The 19362-nt window shown below is 31.4% G+C and overlaps 1 protein-coding gene across 1 annotated transcript in view; it reads right to left on the minus strand.

Annotated features, from left to right (window-relative positions):
- LOC148275911 (lipase member H-A) overlaps nt 1-18076 on the minus strand; it is an 88308-nt gene extending 70232 nt beyond the window's left edge. Inside the window, exon 1 of the mRNA XM_088235044.1 lies at nt 17745-18076. Within this exon, the coding sequence (XP_088091170.1) occupies nt 17745-17802 (58 nt within the window). The 5' untranslated portion in view covers nt 17803-18076. The remainder of the gene's footprint in view (nt 1-17744) is intronic.
- Between the last annotated feature and the right edge of the window lie 1286 nt (nt 18077-19362).

Consider the following 19362-nt stretch of genomic DNA (forward strand, 5'->3'; position numbering starts at 1 on the left):
GTCATAGAATTAAGAATAGTCCAGAAGGAGCGTAGAATCATATTTGAATACATCGGACTGTGTCCGAAAATCCCTTCACTTTGCCCCACTTTTACCGCGCGCATTCGCGAAGTTACCGCGTAATGATGTCAGATGAGAAAAAATATAATCATAACACAAATGTAAGGTAATAAAACCACTTTGTAATTTTTTTAAAAATTTTATTGAGCACGCGGAAACATTGATTGGCACAACTTAGTAGATAAGTAAAGGGTCATTCAATAAGAGTATTTAATTCATTCACTGTGAACTTAAAAAATAAAACAAATTTTATTTTACAAAAAACGGATATTTTTAGTTCACGTTAAATAATATTTGATGCTTTAAATATGATTTCAGTCAAATTTCCACCACGGCGTTGTTTAATCCGAGAGGTCCAATTTTCATTAGTTCTCTCATTAGATGAGCAAATTAGCGTTAAAAAATTGATTATTCTGACAACACCAACTAAATGTCCATTTTGTTTTCTTCGACAATCGGACAAATAGAGAAATAATTTAATTTTTTAGTAATGCATATGCTACTTACACATGCATTTGCTAATTACAAATGAAATGTGATCCCATCTAATTATTTAAGATCCCAGCTTCACTTTTCTTCATTATTATTCTTCACTTCAAAACGTCACAACACGGCATAGTTGAATTCGAATCGGGAGTTGCGTACTGAGCGACATCTACAAAGAAACTAATGTGTCAAAACGTAAAACTACTATTTTAAGAGTAGTTTAGCCGCCTTCTGTTTAATGCGCGTATGCGGTTTCTGGACTATTCTTAATTCTATGTTGTCGGTACTGATAATAATACCCGTATGCAGAGACAAACTTTAAGATGAGGAAAGTACATTCTATTGTCTTCACCTTCGGGTTATTCTCTGCATTTGAAATTAGAATGTACTTTCCTCACCTTAAGTTTTGTCTCTGCATACGGGTATAATTCTCGGTCAGTGCATTCTGATGCATAAAATGTATTTATTTTATATTTGTTTCGTGTCTATGCAAACAAAACCGATCGTGATAGTCTATTACTTGACCTCTACTTTCTCCATCAAATAAATAAGGTAACTACAAACATGCGAGTACAAAATAAAGGTAGCGAAGTATGGCGGAGTATATAACCAATAATATCCCGTGTCAAACGAATATATTGTTGCAAACTTCCTTACCAGCATGAAAATTGGAGCAATGAAAAACAAAAGAAAAACAAATTACAGCTGCCAAATTATCAAGCTCTTTTGTTTATTTTCTAAAATTTCAAAAATTGGAATTTTTTATTTCAATTTAAACTTCAAACATTTGCGGGGTACATTGAAACATTTTCAGGATAATATTTTGTTCTCATTTTTATGCCTTTTGCATGGTTATTTTAACAAATCTTTGTGTATAACAACGTATTATTTTATATTTAATATGTTTATTTCGATGATTGTTTTGTCCCTGATTTTCTAGCATAACTTTAAAAACAATCAGCCTCCAAAAATATTTTTTGATATTCCGAACACTCCGATAGAATAATAATGACTTGTGGAGTGTTATGTAGCTATATTTAATTTTACCTAAGAAAAATTTCAACGCATTAGGATTTCACTGACGCCTTTATTGGCAATGATTAGGTTTTTAGTCAATACCTGTACCATGTTTAATTTCCATGTAGATTGTGACTAGAAATAACTGTAAAACTATCTTATTGATAAAATTAATGCCTTGACAATGTAACAACACCTGCCTATCTAATGAGAACAATTACATTTATTAGAATATTTGAGTTTGTTCAAATGTTTGTAGACATAAGACTGGATTTCACCTCCTCGGGAGTCATTAAGATTAACAAATTACAACACGGATGGAGAATACCTTAAATAAAGAAATATGGAAGTCGACGCATTTACAGGGCTTATGATCTGTCATTGGCTGGTTTAAGTGAAATGAAGAAGAAGATTAAAAATTGGAAAGTTGCCTAGTATGTGGAAAAATTCAGTCAGATGAATCTCTTCAAAATAATAAAGGTTTCTAAATGTTATTAAATATTTGTATATAACCACTTACCGACTTTTCTATGTCTACCGGTTTCAAGACGTACCCGTCTCTTCGTCAGAACACCAATTAAACAAACATGCAAACCAACATAATAGAAAATTCGATAAATGGTTATATACAAATATTTAATAACATTAAGTAAAATGTTTGACCACAAAGTTAATGCCATAAATATTAATAATAAGGGTTTCAGATCTTTAACTTCATTAAAATCAACAAATGAAAGAATTGAAGAAATATTGATGTTCAAACATAGGCAAAAAGATGAATGTTACACAGTGTGTTAAGTGACTTCTTAAACCAGCCAATGACAGGTCATACGCCCTGTAAATGCATAGAATTCCATATTCCCTTCTTTAAGGTATTCTCCATCCGTGTTGCAGTTTGTTAATTTACAATTATGTCGAAAAATGGCTTTGTAAAATTTATCGTAATGTGCGAAAAATGCGACATTGACTTTCTTTTATATTTGATCTTGAAAAGGTCTTGAATCTGAAATATAAAGGCTTTATATTTCAGATTAAAAAAAAATAAAAACATTTCAAACCCACGTTTTATATGATATACTTTTATACTCTAATAATAAATGTAAACTGTTCTCGTGTAAAATTCAAGAAAATCACATGCGTCGTTGTTCTACGATCATGACGATTTGTGGAATATATATTATGTATATATGTACATAGGTACCTACTAATATTTACATAACTGTTAAAGGAGTATGTCCAGTGCGTTTGAATGTTTAATTTGTTTATTTATGATAATTTATATAGCACCATTTATGTGAAAATCCACCTCAAGGGCGCTGTTGATATGTTAGTGCCTGCCGGAGAACCGAGTAAACAAACAATTTTTACATAGGTAAACATGAAATTTTTATGCTAGTAGGGACACAAGAATGATTTATGTGAAAACTTATTGTAGCGCACACATAAAGCAGAGAGTATTAACACTTTGAATACCGGCCGAATACACATAGAATTTACCCTGTGCCCGACCCATTTTTGTGAAATTTCATGATTTGTGAAGGGTTTCTTAAAAGTGTCATAATTATGAAAATACTGAGTTAGATCAATTCAAACGTCTCATACTTATTTGAAACAATTAAATAAAAAAAATTGTATGATAGTTTTGCCAACATTGGCCTTTAGGGAGAGCCACATTGCGCATTGCAATGTTTGCAACATATACAGGGTCGCACTCTTTTTTTTGTGCTTTGTATCCCGGGGCCGTGTAAACACGTGATTATTATTATTAAAGCTTTAATTTAACAATAGAATCACTATGTAAAGCGCCCTTGAGGTATTTTATTACGAAAATGGCGCTGTATAAGTTATCCATAATAATAATAATACTAATAATATTATAACCATGCACTGTGTCCCGGTCCCGTGTTTTCACATAGTTTACCAGCAGTGAAAAAGTACTAATAAATGTCAGTTGATATCAATGTACTTTTTTTAGATAGCTGGTAAACCACGTGAAATCGCGCGACCGGGACACAACGTATGGTTATATTATCACGTGTTTACACGGCTCCGGGATACAAAGTGTTAAAGATTTAAATGAACTTTTCGTATGTAGCTGAATTTTACACTTTAAATTTTTATTTTGCTGTAGAAATTGGCATTTATAATTTGATTAAGCGCTTTTGATTTTTCACTGCTATCTAGTATTAGCTAGTGTCCGGGAGGATGAAAAATACAATGATGTGAGTGAAATTGACCCAGTATCCTGGACAGGTGTTTTTAACTCAATGGGTAGGAGCTCTCAGGTAAAACTCCTGAAAAGGGAAATCGAGGCGAGAAAAGTCCGCAGTTGGCACGTTTGAATCCCATGCTTAAGGTTTTATGTTTGATTCCTGCTGAAATTGACATGAAATATTTCATAAAAAGGTGATTTTACACTGAAATATTTCTTTGTCCCTGGACTAGCTCCTGATGCGTAAGATTGATCACCTTCATATAAAATATTATCGAGATACTCTGCATTTGGTTTACCAATGCATTGCCTTACCCTTCATCAGATGTGGAAAGGTAGAGATGGTGATGATGAGATTGTATTAAAACTTATAATATTATAAATCAAACACTGATTTGAGTCTACTGAACATTTTTTCCGAAATTCAAATATAAACACCTAAATTCCCTATTACCTATTAAACACTTAGCCTCGCCCTTAACCATTGGTTTTTCCCTCAATTATGATTAATGCACATGCTATAGTTTATAAGATAATTTTTATTTTCTACTTAAGTACCTTGAATTATATAACTATACTAGTGGACCTGACAGACGTTATTATCTTGGAAACATACTTTTCATCTAGGTACTTGTTTGTGATTAAATTCCAAAACTAAAAATTGTTGATATTCAAAAAATATTGAATTTAAGTAGGTACTTGTTGATGGTTGAATTCCAAAACATAAAATAATAATTTTTTAAAATATGGCATTAATTCATTCATTTTGCAAAGGTCAAACTCCGGTCGTCTCATCAACAAAGGGGTGTACTTAAGTAGGAATACGATTTTTAAAAATGTATTGAATTTAATATTATTTCAGTGTTACCAAAAATCCAATAAAAAGAAATAAATGGGTAGAAATTATAAGAAATTTTAGGAAAGAATCTGATTGAGATCCACAAAAAACAAATGCTATTTGTAAACATACAAAAATAAACTTTTTTATGCACAAAAAACCAACATCTTTCCATTTTTTGCAAATTCATTCTCCTCGAATGCAACCCTGGTAGATCGAAGTATAGAACATTTATGCTCTTAACTTTTTTTTTACATATTCAATTGAAGATTTTAATATCTACAAACACGCACAGCGCAAATATCTATATTTCTCTGAAAACCGCACGTAAATCGGTTTAGCCGGTTAGGAGGAGTACGGTGACATCACACGTACAGAGGAATTATATATGTAAAGGTAAGGACATTCAATCCATCTAATCTTCACATTAATTTGAAAATACCCTAACAAGGCGAAACAATTGTCACGAAATTTTGGTTTTTTTTATTTTTTACATTTATAAAAATAAAATAAAGTGTTCAGTAGACTCAAATCAGTGTTTGATTTCCAATATTATAAGTTTAAATATGGAGTTCTACAAAATAAACACCAAATCAATCAATAAGAGCTTGTATTAGTTTTTCTTTGAAGACTAAATCGAAGAATCTAAGAATCGAAGACTATATATGAAGTAAAAATCTCGTGTTCTCCATACATTTTGAAGAATAATCAGAAATTGTTCTTCAGAAAAATGCAACATAAGATGCGCGTGAGCGTGACAGGTAAATAATTATAAGGTAGATTTCTTCACTTGGGCGCAACGATCTAAGTAAGTAAATGAGTTTTTGTACATTTTTGCTTAATCTTGCGTTCGCTAACAGCGTAAGTAAACTGGGAATGCGAATATCCGTTACGTTGCACTTAGTTATCGCTAGAAACCGGTCAATCTTCCTCGACAACGGAACCAGATATGTGCAACTGTAGCTTCGATAGACACAATGTAATTGCATATAATATGCAGGTAATGGTTAAGCTGATTAGAAGGGTTTAAACACATGATTCGTGTAATCGGCGATTTTAAATTACATATATAATGAACTCATTAGTTGCCCATTAAAACAGTTGACTCGTTGCGCCTAGACAGTTCGGAACCTACAAAAGACAGAACATATTATATTATCTATTTATTTATTTATTATATACATACGGCCTAAGCCAATTAAAACAGTTACATGAAGAAACATAAATGCAAGAAACTGAACAAAAAGAACATAAAACTATTTAGCAAAGACAAACAAGGGCAAAACAATAATTGTATCCAATATATTTAAAAAAACGAAAGACCAAAAACTTTGAGCTAAACCATGCCAATCCAACTTCATCCCACACTGTTTAGTCGCGAAGAGATCTACGAAAAGCCGGAAGATCTATCCCAAAAAATTCCATGTCGTGTGATGAATTGACTAATCTACACATTCTGGACATTGGGGCATAAAAACCAAAGTTGGTCTTAGAAGATTTTATAAATCACAGATTTTGACTTCTGGTGACACGGTTGGGAACATGAAAAGAAATTGATTGCAACAGAGATGGGACATCACTTAAAGCATTAAGTATTTTGAAAATGCATATAAGGTCCATCTCAGTTCTACGTGTCTCCAATGAAGACAGATTAAGAGATTGCTCTATTTCAATATAAGAATAATTACCCCTTTGTAATCCGAGCAACCATGCCACTTTTCTTAAAAAACGGTGTTGGACAGACTCGATATGGTCAATATGAGTCCTGTAGAATGGAGACCAAATAGGAGAAGCGTATTCTAGATGGGGTCGAACTAGTGAGCAATAAGGAGTTTTGATGATATTAATATTTTTGAAGTCCGCCGTCACTCTATTGATAAAACCGAGAAGTTTGAGAGATTAATTATCATTATTATTTTTTATATCTTACTATCTTCAATAGTGAGAGATGCGCAATCGCGTAGATAGATCAGGGCCCCGATTACAATGGGAAGTTAACAGAGTTATCTTCGACTGTCTATAAAGTAAAACCGATACTTTTATACGAAAATGAATTTATTTGCATGAACATTTCAAGTTTTTTCGTTGGTAACCTATAATTGAACATGTTTAGAAGAAAAAAATATATGCATATTCTTCTTCTTTCATACTTTCACTTAATTTTACTTGTATATAAAATGGAATTTAAATCAGGACCCAGGAGCCCTGGATCCGTATTCTAAAGGGAAGTTAACGTTAAAATTAATTAAGGAGAAAAAAAATAGTACCAAGTACTTAGGACTGTTAGTGGACTCGCAACTTACTTGGAATGAACATGTTGAGCACGTGAAGGGAAAGATTGTCCCTGTAGCTGGAATACTGTACAGATTTCAGAGAATGCTTCCAGTTTCGCTGCTTCGAGCAATCTATTTTTCTATGGTCCATTCACATGTATTTTTACAAAGTATTTTTCTATGGTATAAAAATATGCCATAATATTGTTGTATAATGTATATTCTTAGAGCTTCATTAACTTCAGCACATCTCATTGTTATTTTCGTGTTATCATAACAAATTGTTGTTTTTGTAATTAATCTGTCTTTTTGTTGATTATTTTTGTGCTAAGTTTGTGAAACCTTTATGAAATTTACTGTTTTTTTTATTTATCATACCTATGCTGTGTTTGGGGTTTTTGAGGTGCAGGTTATTCAGAATAGAGCGATCAGAAATGTGTTTCACCTACCGTATGATACTCATGTAACGGACATTTATTTTGAAACAAAAATCATGCCTTTTAGCGTGCTTTCCTATTTCGAGATAACTGACACTATCATTAATACAACTCTCGACTCAATGCGCAGTAACATAAAGCCCGCTTTCATTAGAGACATCCATCGGTACAGTACTCGATCAAAAAATAATATTTATATTGGATCTGTGAAGTCTACGAAGTTTGGTACTAGATCTTTACAATACATAGGTTTCAAGGAGTTTAATAAATTGCCACAAAAATTTAAAGTACCAATTTCAAAATATAGAAACAGGACGTGCGAATTAAGAATTATTTTTTCCAGAAGTACTTTGAATAAATAATGTTAGTTTATCCAGAGAATGCGCATCTTGAACATATAACTTTTAATATTTTGCCGTTTTTGCTTGTATATGTAATTTTTAATACTATTAAAATGTTATTTGTGTTTTTTTATACTTTTTAAGCTTGTATTATGTATACGTAATTTTAAAACGCTTTTGATATTTTTTTAACCTGTATTGGGTGCGCATATTTTGTTAATTTAAAAAAAAACTCTTCAATTTTATCTCATTAAGTTTTCTGTATGAAAATCAGAACATGTGTACTATTTTTTTTCCAAACATGTTCAATTACAGACCACCCAGGAAGATATTTTAAATTACATACAAATACACATTTTTGTACATAAATATCGATTTTACTTTATACCGTCTCGATATGTAGAGAGAAAGTTAACATTTATATTCAACTTATCTCCAAAGTAAAATTGAGTTTTCTGTATGAAAAGCATAATATGCATACATTTTTTTCTAAGAAACATGTTCAATTAAAGGTTACCGACGAGATACTTTAAATTTTTATGCAAATATACTCATTTTCGAACACAAATATCGGTTTTTCTTTACAGACAGTCAAAGATAACTCTGTTAACTTCCCATTGTAATCGGGGCCCTAGAAAGATATAACATTTTGACACCCGATCAACAATATGGTCAAAAATTTTACGTCGACCTATCTTTTCCATTTTAATTATATTAGTGATCCTACTGGGTCTTACGGATAAACACATAGTGAAAAAAATATTTGAAACATGTTTAGGTAGCAAATATAAATTAGGTAAAAAAAAGGCAAAAAAAGGAAAAATAAGGCAATCGTACGATTTTACTATTTTTAAACGCCGTTTTTTCTAAGTCGCCATATTCCACAAAAGGGAAAATAAACATTAGATATGAATAATTTTTAAGGAATTTAATGTCAATTAATTTAAAAGGAAAGCGATTAACGAAAAAACTTACATTTTGGTTATTAAATATAAATTAAAGCACAAATAAATCAGGCAATTTGTTCTCAAATTCTTATTCTTATGCCTTCAATAATAATTGAAAAAAATTAAAGTAGTTTAAATAAATTAGTTCAAAACCTTTTTTAAAGAATATTTTTATTCAGTTTTTTTTCAAAGAAACTATAATTTGGTTCTAAATATTTCATTTCTACAGTTTGTTTATAGTAAAATTTTAGTATTCATACAAGCCAGTTTTTTCTTTACAATGTTTTTGTTCAATATTGCATTATCTTTAAATTATAAGACAAATTTTACTTAAATACTTTGTCTTTATATGAGTATCCATGTACCTATGTTTAGTCTAATTTTCGAGAAGCGTAATCTGCCCGTCGATAAGTAATGATATTTTTGTAACATAAAACTTATGAATATATTTTATATCAGAAATACCTTGAATATAATTGTTTTTTATACGATTAATTGCCTTACATCTGGAAAAACGAAAGTACAAAATGTTTTGGGAAAAAAATTGGCAAATGGTTGATAGACATGAGAAGCAGGAGAGAAAATTTATTGACAATTATAACTTAATTTGTACCTATATGTTATATACATACTTATACAGGGTGTTCTTTAAACCCTGTCACATCCTAAACCACGATGATCAGTCTGACCAAGAAGACATATTGGCCCATAAAAATAAATTTTTAGAACGAATTAAATTTACAAAAATAAAATATTAAAAAAAAACAAATGGTTGCTTACTTCTGCAAGGGAGAAGCGAGGAGAGGGGGGGGGGGAGTCTGATACACAGTCAACCACATGGCCACGCTCCCCTCGCTTCTCTCCTGCAGAAGTAACCAACCATTTGTTTTTTTATATTTTTTTTATTCTGCTTTCTAAATTTTGTTTTAAAAAACAAAAAAAAAATGCAAAAATTAAGCGCTTAATACATTTTTTCATCCCACTTAGAAATATACTTAAAGTCCCGGACTTGAAACACCTATACCATGCACTGGCAAATTCTGTGTTGACTTACGGTCTAATTGGTTGGGGAGCTTGCACAAAAACCGCCCTTGAACCTATAGCAATTGCACAGAAATCTTTAATCCGAGTCATTTTTAAAAAAAACATTTCGTTATTCAAGTGACTTGCTCTTCAAAGAATTCAAAGTACTGAATATTATTCAACAGTATATATTGAGAACGGTAGTGGTTACACACATAAAGAGAGACATTTACCCAAGCGTCAACCACAACCATAATACAAGATACTCTAATAGGAATCTGATACTAAGTGAAGGGGTCAACACTGTTCTGGCATCGAGACAACACTATAACGTAGGCAAAAAGGTCCATAACCTTTTGCTAGAATCGTGGAAAGACGGGAGTGTTGTCAAGTTACGGAAGGTGTTGACCTTGCTCTTTCATGACATTGGCCATAGGGAGTCAGAAAAGTTGATGCATGCCACGGATTGGAGAACCTTACTGGATGTCAAAAATAAAATATAAAAAATAAGGAATAATTTTAAAAAAATATATTTATAGATGACAACCATGAAGTTTCGCATAAATAAATTGTCTATGTTTTTATGAATGTATGTATGTGTATGCACATGGGTGTATGTACGTGTGTGTGTATGTACATGTGTATATATGTGTATATTTATATATTTTTATTTTATTTTTATTTTTCTTTCTGTTGACGCCCATGGGGCTTTTACATTATACATACTATATAATAAGAAAAAGTTACACACTAAACATAGTTAACATTTTTTCAAGTATAAAAATTAAATAAAAATATTATTAAGATTTAAAAATAAAGTTACATAGTTAACATAATACACTATTAAGACATAATACATACATTATATTATGTTTATAATATAAGGCATATCAGGATTCAAATAAAACATAATTATAAATTTTTTTTAAATTTTTTTTACACCGGTAAACTAAACTTTAAAGTGAAGTTATTTAAAATGTTGAAAACTGAAAAGGGCTTTATAAACTAAAAATATAAAACATAACACGGGCCAAATTTTAAGCATACATAAATACGATCGAGGATTTATTGACTAGACTCAGTCGCGTCGGTCGCCTGTAGTACTTTGGTCTTGAATATGCTCAATGAGTAACGAAATATATCGACATCGCCATATTCATTACCAAGGCGATGAAGTCTAGCTATAGGTGAATTTACATAGTAGTTGTGCCCACTGGACACCTCGACAAACACCGACTTATTTCGTGTGCGACGGGAAGGTATTTTAATATTGACCAGTCGCGTTAAATCAGGGCTGTCCAGCGCGCCATTTACAATTTTATATAGGTTTACTAAATCGGTTAAGATTCTCCTATTCGAGAGAGTAGACAATTTTAAATTATTTGATAGGAAGTTGTAGTCGATTTGGTCAACGGGAATATTAAGTTTAAAATTTATGAAGCGAAGGAATTTATGTTGGACTTTTTCTAATTTTATGTTATGTATTTTATAGCAAGGTGACCAAATTATTGAATTATACTCTAAGTTACTCCGAACTAAGGCAACATATAAAGATTTAAGCGAATCGATGGAATTAAAATCCTTCACCGTTCTCAGCAAATATCCGAGACACTTCATTGCCTTGTTAGTAACTGCATCAATGTGTGGAGCAAATGACAACTTGTCATCGAACACTATACCTAAATCTTTTATTTCTGTAACTCTTACGAGATCTGTGTTATTTATATTATAAGAGAAGTTGATTGAAGTTCTATTACGGGTAAACGTAATAACACTGCACTTGTCAATATTAAGAAAGAGCTCATTTCTCTGACACCAAGTATATAGACTCGCCAGGTTTAATTGAAGAGATTCGCAGTCACTAACAGAAGCAATAGTCTTAGATAATTTCAGGTCATCAGCAAATAAAAGAATGTCCACTCCCTCGAATATCGATACAATATCATTAACGAAAAGCAAAAACAAAACAGGACCTAAGTGAGATCCCTGAGGAACTCCACTAGATGCCTCAAACTGATACGACCCATAACCGAATACTTTGACTAAACTTTTCCTAGACGATAAGTAGCTTTTGAACCATTTTAAAATGTTTCCCGAGATTCCTAATAGTTTTAATTTGTGTATTAAAATCGCATGTGACACCTTATCAAAAGCTTTACTAAAGTCAGTATAGATCGTATCAGTTTGCCGGCGTTTCTCCATAGCTTCCATAAGCCGATGCTGATACAACATTAGATTTGTCGTTGTAGATCTTCCTGTAATAAATCCATGTTGTAATGGGGAGATAACTTTTTTTATTTCTGGAGTAAACTTTATCAAAAAAATAGATTCTAATAGTTTAGGTATAGTTGACTGCGTGCAGATGGGTATATATGTGTATGTCTGTATGTATATGAATCAAAATGTGTATCCGAATAAGTTTATATTTTGTTTGTCTGTGCTCTATATTAATTTGTTAACTATTATAATATATTAAAATGCAATTGCCTAGCTTGGAACGGGGTATGTACCCTTGTTAGCTGGACAAAGTGAACATGGAATTGTATTTTGATAAAGAGTGTGAATAAATAAATAAATATGCTAATATGTCTTCTTGCTCATACTGATCATCGTGGTTTCGGATGTTACAGGGTGTAAAAAAAACCCTTTTTATTGCGTACATATTTATTATATTATTTACGTGCTTATTTTATTATATTCATACTTATTATATCCGTGTACACTTTTGCAAATACGACCCTATTTTTTTTTTATTGCCGCAACATATCGGTTCCTTAGAACAGGCATTGCTTATATGGGAACTGATAAATCCTCTCAAGTATTCCGCTATACCGCACTCCTCCGCTTGCTTAATTTATCCTTAGTGTTTAAGTAGAATATTTGTTTGTAATTTGGCTTATGTGATTTTTCTAAGTTATAAATAAAATATTTAATGCTTACTAACTTCATTTTGTTGATTGCTTGATTTTTAAACTACGGCATTTCGAAATGACGAAATCGCATGATATCCTTTTTTTACCAGACCTTTTTTTATCTACAGCCAACGTAACTTTCGAAAATTATTTTTTATATAATTAATAAATTTAATCAAACACTTTATAGTTTACGTCACACACAAGTTTAATATACATTAGAACACAATTATTATTTTCGTTTAGTTTGATAAGTAAGTAATTCTAAATATATTACAACAGAGATGAAGAACATTTAAGAAAGATTACATCTACAGACATTGCATCTCTTAAATGTTCTTCATCTCTGTTGTAATATGTTAATATAAACAGCTCCCCAGGGAGTTGAATCCAATCCTTGTCTACAAAAATTTGGACAAACTCAAAATATTGTAAATTCTAAATACTCTAAACGTGTTGTGTTCTTTCGTATATGGCTTAAAATATAAACAAAATATTTTTTTTACTTTACGTTTATTTTTTTGCACACTACATTTCAGAACATTACATTTCAAAATGTTATTCCGCAAATCAAATGCCGAAACAATATATAATATTGATAAAACATATAACTAGTATGTCATTAAGCTATGGATAATAATTTTGATACAAGGAATCAGACTTCTTATGCCCGTATGCAGAGACAAAACTTAAGGTAAGGAAAGTACATTCTAATTTCAAATGCAGAAAATAACCCGAAGGTGAAGACAATGGAATGTACTTTCCTCACCTTAAGGTTTGTCTCTGCATACGGGTATTAGTTTAGTTTTACTTTATTTTTTTACTTTTTCCTTTATTGGACAACAAGCACTATAACCTAAGTAAGCATCTTGAAAACTGGATTGGTTAAAAATAAATTGCTATTTATTTAGCTAGATATTAAATATTGAATTGAATGAACGACTAAATAGCCCGACTCTAGTCTATCCTCGTCACACATCTAATCGTTTATTCCATGTACCAACCGTTCATACAAACTATGCCCAGAATTCTCCACTTATACGTTTCGCTCGAGAGTATAATTCAAACTTTCATTCTAATAACCCTTTCGATTGTAATAAAATGACATTCAAATTGCGACCTCTAAAATTTAAACCTACTACCTACATCAATGCTAATTTGGATGTCTTTGGTGATATATCAACTTGTTAATGTACTAAAGGTTTTGCATGTCAATTTGCATGTTGATTTAATTGGTGTCCAGACGAAGAGACGGGTATGTCTCGAAACCGGTAGACATAGAAAAGTCGGTAAGTGGCTATATACAAATATTTAATAACATTTATAAATACTTTTATTTTCCGAATTCTTCCATAGATAAATGGGCAAGTAACTCCAATCAAATTAACAAAGCAATTTCTTAAACGGCACTAATTAAAGGCAAATCTAATGGACCAATGCTGATATTGTGGAATATTCGAGAGGTGATTTTCAGATTCCCACTTACGCATTGACCGTTGAAATATTTGTATAAATCTTTTGAACTGATTTAATGGTCGAATAACGGGTAATCTTCTTTTTACAACGTTCTTGATTGCACTTTTTCTTGGTTGAGAGTATACTGTTTTTGTCACTCTTTTACCACATAACCCAGTTGCGTGTACGACGCGCTATTTTAACCAAAGCAAATACGTGCTTAGTTAAGCCGAAACTACGCTCAATTATTTACTTAAGCCAGAAAAATCATAACTGTAATGAATATTATTTTCTACTGGTAAACTCTTAAATGAAAAAAAAAACACTAATAAGCACATTAACTTCAAACTACCTACTTAATAGGATTTTTCGCTCATACTAGCAAGGTATGGGTTTATTTATTTTGTCGTTTTATGTATATATTATTTTGTTTTAACTTGCTAACTTACGGATTTCTCATAATAAGGGGTTTTAAAACAATCAAACATAATATCATACACTCTGCTGTTGGAAGAATATTCCGATTTAATATTAGTTAATTACAGTTATTTTATAATTATGTAGAAATGTATCATGTAGGTTGAAATATGGTATTATAATAATTAAATGATACGCGATGAAGATACCTTGCGTAAGATTTATTTGTCACTGAATGTACGAGGTAAGAATAGAAAATTAAACGGAGCGTATTCGCTGGGCGCTGTCGGCGTGGAGAGTATAGCTTTCTGTCAGGTTTTTTGTTTTACAATGTTCGACAGTGCCCTCTGTTGGCCGGCCTTGCGTTCCGTGCGATGTTCAGTTACACTACTATTTTATTTATTTAACTTTTCATACATACTGTTAATTGTACTTTGGCGGGCTTACTGCCAAATGGCAATTTCTTTCAACCAACCAATAAAATAATAGTTTTAATTTTATAATTTATGTTAAAACATATTTAATAGAAAATGAAAATAACAAAAGCTTAAGATATATCAAAAAAGAAATAAATGTATTTGTGTATGAATTATCTTAAATCAATACCATTACTCAATAGGAAAAAGGAAAAAAGAGGAAAGAGGAAAGGAGGAGAGATTAAGGAAGAGAAAGGAGATGTTTCTTCAGACGTGATTTAAACAGAGATACTGTAGTTACATCTTTGATGGTGGATGGGAGATGATTCCACAGTCGAGCAGCATGATGACTATATGAGTTAGAGAAGAAAGAGGAATAAATTTGGATGGGTATTGAGAATTAGAACGACAAGGTAATCCATGAACTGATAAGCATTTACATATTTCACGCAGGTACGTATATAGGAGCGTTAGGACTATTATTAATTATTTCGTCGTGATCGCAGAACAACGACAGATGTGCGAAAAATGCGACACCGACTTTCTTTTATATTTGATCTTAAAAAAGTAACTTAAAGGCTTTATATTCCAGATTAAAAAAAGGCCCAAGGATCAATTACAACAAACCGCTCATGATGATCTGATTGACGCAAGTGACACAAAGGGCTGTTTTTTTTAAAACGTATGTCTTAACCGAGACGAAGGTAAAGTGAGAATGTAGAGATCTAGGTACTTACCCGTCCCAAAATACAATATTCCTGAAAATATTTCGTGTTATTTACCCAAACACTTCAGTTTTGAGGCCAACTAGTTGTAAATAACTGTAGGCATAAGAAAATAAGAAGTTGTAGTACAGCAAAATACGAACATCAGACCTCTAATCCAAGAGACAGCGACTCTACCACGGGACCACAACCCGGTTCAAGATTCAGTAATTAATTAAAATTATAATAATATCTACATTCAAAGAGAAAAAAAAATCGCTGTTTGCATTTTCATACATATCACGAAAATGTTTAATCCCATGCTTTTACTAGATCTATTCAGGTTTTTCGTTTACAATCAATGTACCTACCTAAGTAGAAAGTTCATTTTGTTGTCTTAATAAAAAATGTCAGTTGACAATAATTTCCAGAAAACCACGCTCTTGAGATATTTTCACACCATTCAATAAAACAGTTGACATTACTCTATTAATAAAATGATTAATCCGAAAATATCATCAGTGTGCCCATTATGTAAAGCAAAGTGCTGTCATTTAGAAAAAAAATCTTCTAATTAATCACTCTCTTAAGCTAGGGTTTCCTAGGACAGCGGTGCCCGTATTTTAACGGCCGTAGTGAACGGTGATGCAGTGGACAGCCGTCGTAAAGGTGATTAGAGAGTGGTTTCCTAGGAAAACGGTGTTAAATGGTGTTAATAACAACGTTTTCCTAGAAAACCACACTCTAGTCACCTTTACGACGGCTGTCCACTGCATCACCGTTCACTACGGCCGTTAAAATACGGGCACCGCTGTCCTAGGAAACCCTAGCTTAAGAGGTAAAAAAGATCTAGAATTCCATCTCTGGTTAATTAGGATTAATTAATTCTCGACCGTCTTTGTCTCGTTTTAAAATTTCGTAAATAATATTGTTCTTTCAATTTTTTAATTTTAATAAAGTTTAAATAAAAATGTTTTTTTATCATAAAACGCAAAATGGTCAAAAATGATGGAGAATTAGAGAACGATTTTGAAAAGGAAATATGGAAGTCTAGACATTTACAGGGCCGATAATATGCCTATAATATGCCGATTTAAATAGCCAATTTACACACTAAATAACATTTATCAAACTACATTTGAACTACGACTACAACTATAATTGAACATTCATATTTCTTCAATTCTTGCATCCCATCGGTTGACTTTGATGATGCAAAAGAGTTGAAACTTTTGTTTAGTGTGTGAGATTCACCTACTAGGCAACGCCTATAAATATGTATTTATTTTTATTTTGATATGTAATATAAACATATAATGCATAAAAAGTGGTTCATAAAACAAAATTATTCAATTTATACCTCTTAATTAAAAATGTTTAAAAAAAGAAAACGCCTGAATATTTTATTATTATACATCTTCTTGTACCAGTTAGTTTGATCAACGATATTTATATAGCTATTTTAAAATAAAATGTGAAAAATTACAATACAATAAACATCTCTTTTCTTAGAGAAATCTTATTGATGCTGCTACTTAAAACGAGATATTTCTATGAAAGTCCAATGATAATAACAATCGTTTGATATTGAATCCGAGAAAGGCTAAGGGAGATGTGGCCTACTTACTGAAAAGCAACTGTCTGCAAAAAAATCGACCTGTACACATACACGTATATGAATACATTTAGTAAAAGAAAGTAAAATTTAAAAATACGTGATAAAATTATTTATGTTTCTTTTAAAAGAAGTTTTGAAGTTCAGTGATTCAATTTTTTTTTAAATTATTTTTATGTATCGGCGCTATGATTTTTTAAAGTTTTCTGATTTTGAAATTGCTCCGCTTGTGACGTCACAAGTTCTCTACGGTCAGTTGTCCTGATTGGTGAATTGGCTTCTCGGTAACCGGAAACGTATCACAACACTCTGTCATTGATTAATTTCGGAGAACTAGTGACGTCGTTTAAAGTAGTCCATTTTTATAAAAATCTTTATTAATCATTTTTAATGCATGTGGGAGAAACTTTACTGTACAATTAAATGCTCTAATTTTTACCGCGCTTAAAAAACATTTTTATATCCAATTTCCCGTTGCACTGAACTTCTTCATTATGTAAACTCTGTACCTACTCTGTCAAATAAGTGATACCTACGCAAAAAATATTTTAGCCATTGGTGAAACATGTAATTATTTTATATAGTACATACCTTGTATAATATAAATCCACACTAAAACATTGGCTATTATTTTAAAAACATCAACCATTTTAATATAAAAAATATTTTTTCTCTTTTCACTTCACTAATATGGATAAATAGGCCATTTTTTTACGTGAATGTGGATTTTTTATTACTTGGATAATCTTTTTAAGTGGGTGCTAATTTATAGTTATTTGAGAAAATTTGACAGATTGATCTGTTGTGTTCGAAATTTGAATTCGCGCTAGTGCTATGCAATCTCGAGCGGTAGTTGGCTAAACGGATTCGATAGAACTGAGACTTCACTAGTGAACTTGAAATAAGTGGGTCTTGACGTGCCCCTTTTACTGCAGAGGGGGCTCTGCCTTCTAGTTCTAGTGAATGCACCTCGAATCCAGGCCAGTATTGAGATTTTAGGGCAATAACTTGAATGTTTCCCGTCTTTTAAATTTATTTATTTATTCATATTTATTCTCTTACAAACTATAATTAATAATAAAAATAATGTGACTTTACTGGGGTTACCCGTGTCGAGGACACTTAACAATATACTTTTTTTTAAATATTTTTACATTTGAGAATAAACAAATAAGACTAACATATTAAACATAAATAATTAACAAAATGTTTAGACAGTTTTAAACACTACGTATTTATTTTTATAATTAATTTATGTACATCCATATTATTTATATTAAAAAATGCACAATGAAAGAACAAAAACCTAACATAAGCTATACACTTGCGAAGCAGTTGATTCAATATTGGTTTGGGCGAACGAGACAAGACAATAAAATTTTGATTTGTTGCAACAGAGAGGGAAAACATTTTTGAGAAGGGAATATGGGAGTCTAGGCATTTACAGGGATTATAACCTGTCATTGACTGGTTCAAGTGGCCACTTTACACACTGTGTAACATTCACCATTCTGTCCATGTTTAAACATCCACGTTTCCTCAACTCTTCCATCTGTTGACTTTTTTTTTTCAAGAATTAACGGTACAAGTACCTTTTACATTACATACATACATAAGTATTTACAGTGGATTATATACAGTAACAACTTTTTCAATGCTTACTTAGAAAAAACATAATTAAAATATTGATTCCACACTAAAATGTTTTACAAGTAATTGTTTATAAGCTGGAAATTTCAATAAAAATATGTCACCTAAATCCGAATGTTTATTACCCAGCGCATGTAGACGATTCAGTACTGAATTGCTAGAATATATTGAGATGTGATTGTTGCAGTGATAAAGTTGAACTAGCCTAGTCACTCTAACTGGTACTTTAAAACCAATGAGGGGCAAAATTTCAGGGCTGTCCAATACTGAATTAACGATTTTAAATAGAACTAATAAATCATTTATAGTTCTCCTGTCCCTTAATTTAATCAAATTTAATATATTTAATAAATAATCATAGTTACGAAATTCATTACGTATTCCTAATTTAAAATTAGCATTGTGAAGTAAAGGAGCTAAAACCTTTATTATGTGGGTGAGATTCATCCGGCTGAACCAAATCACCTACTAGGCAACGCCTGAAAACAATTTTCCAATTTTTATACTTCTTCTTTTACCAGGTAGTTAATTCAACAAGTAACAAATTATTTATTAATTT

This window comes from Micrasema longulum, unplaced genomic scaffold, assembly GCF_059751315.1.
Source record: "Micrasema longulum isolate JH-2025_06_02 unplaced genomic scaffold, ASM5975131v1 h1tg001317l, whole genome shotgun sequence".
NCBI lineage: Eukaryota > Metazoa > Arthropoda > Insecta > Trichoptera > Brachycentridae > Micrasema > Micrasema longulum.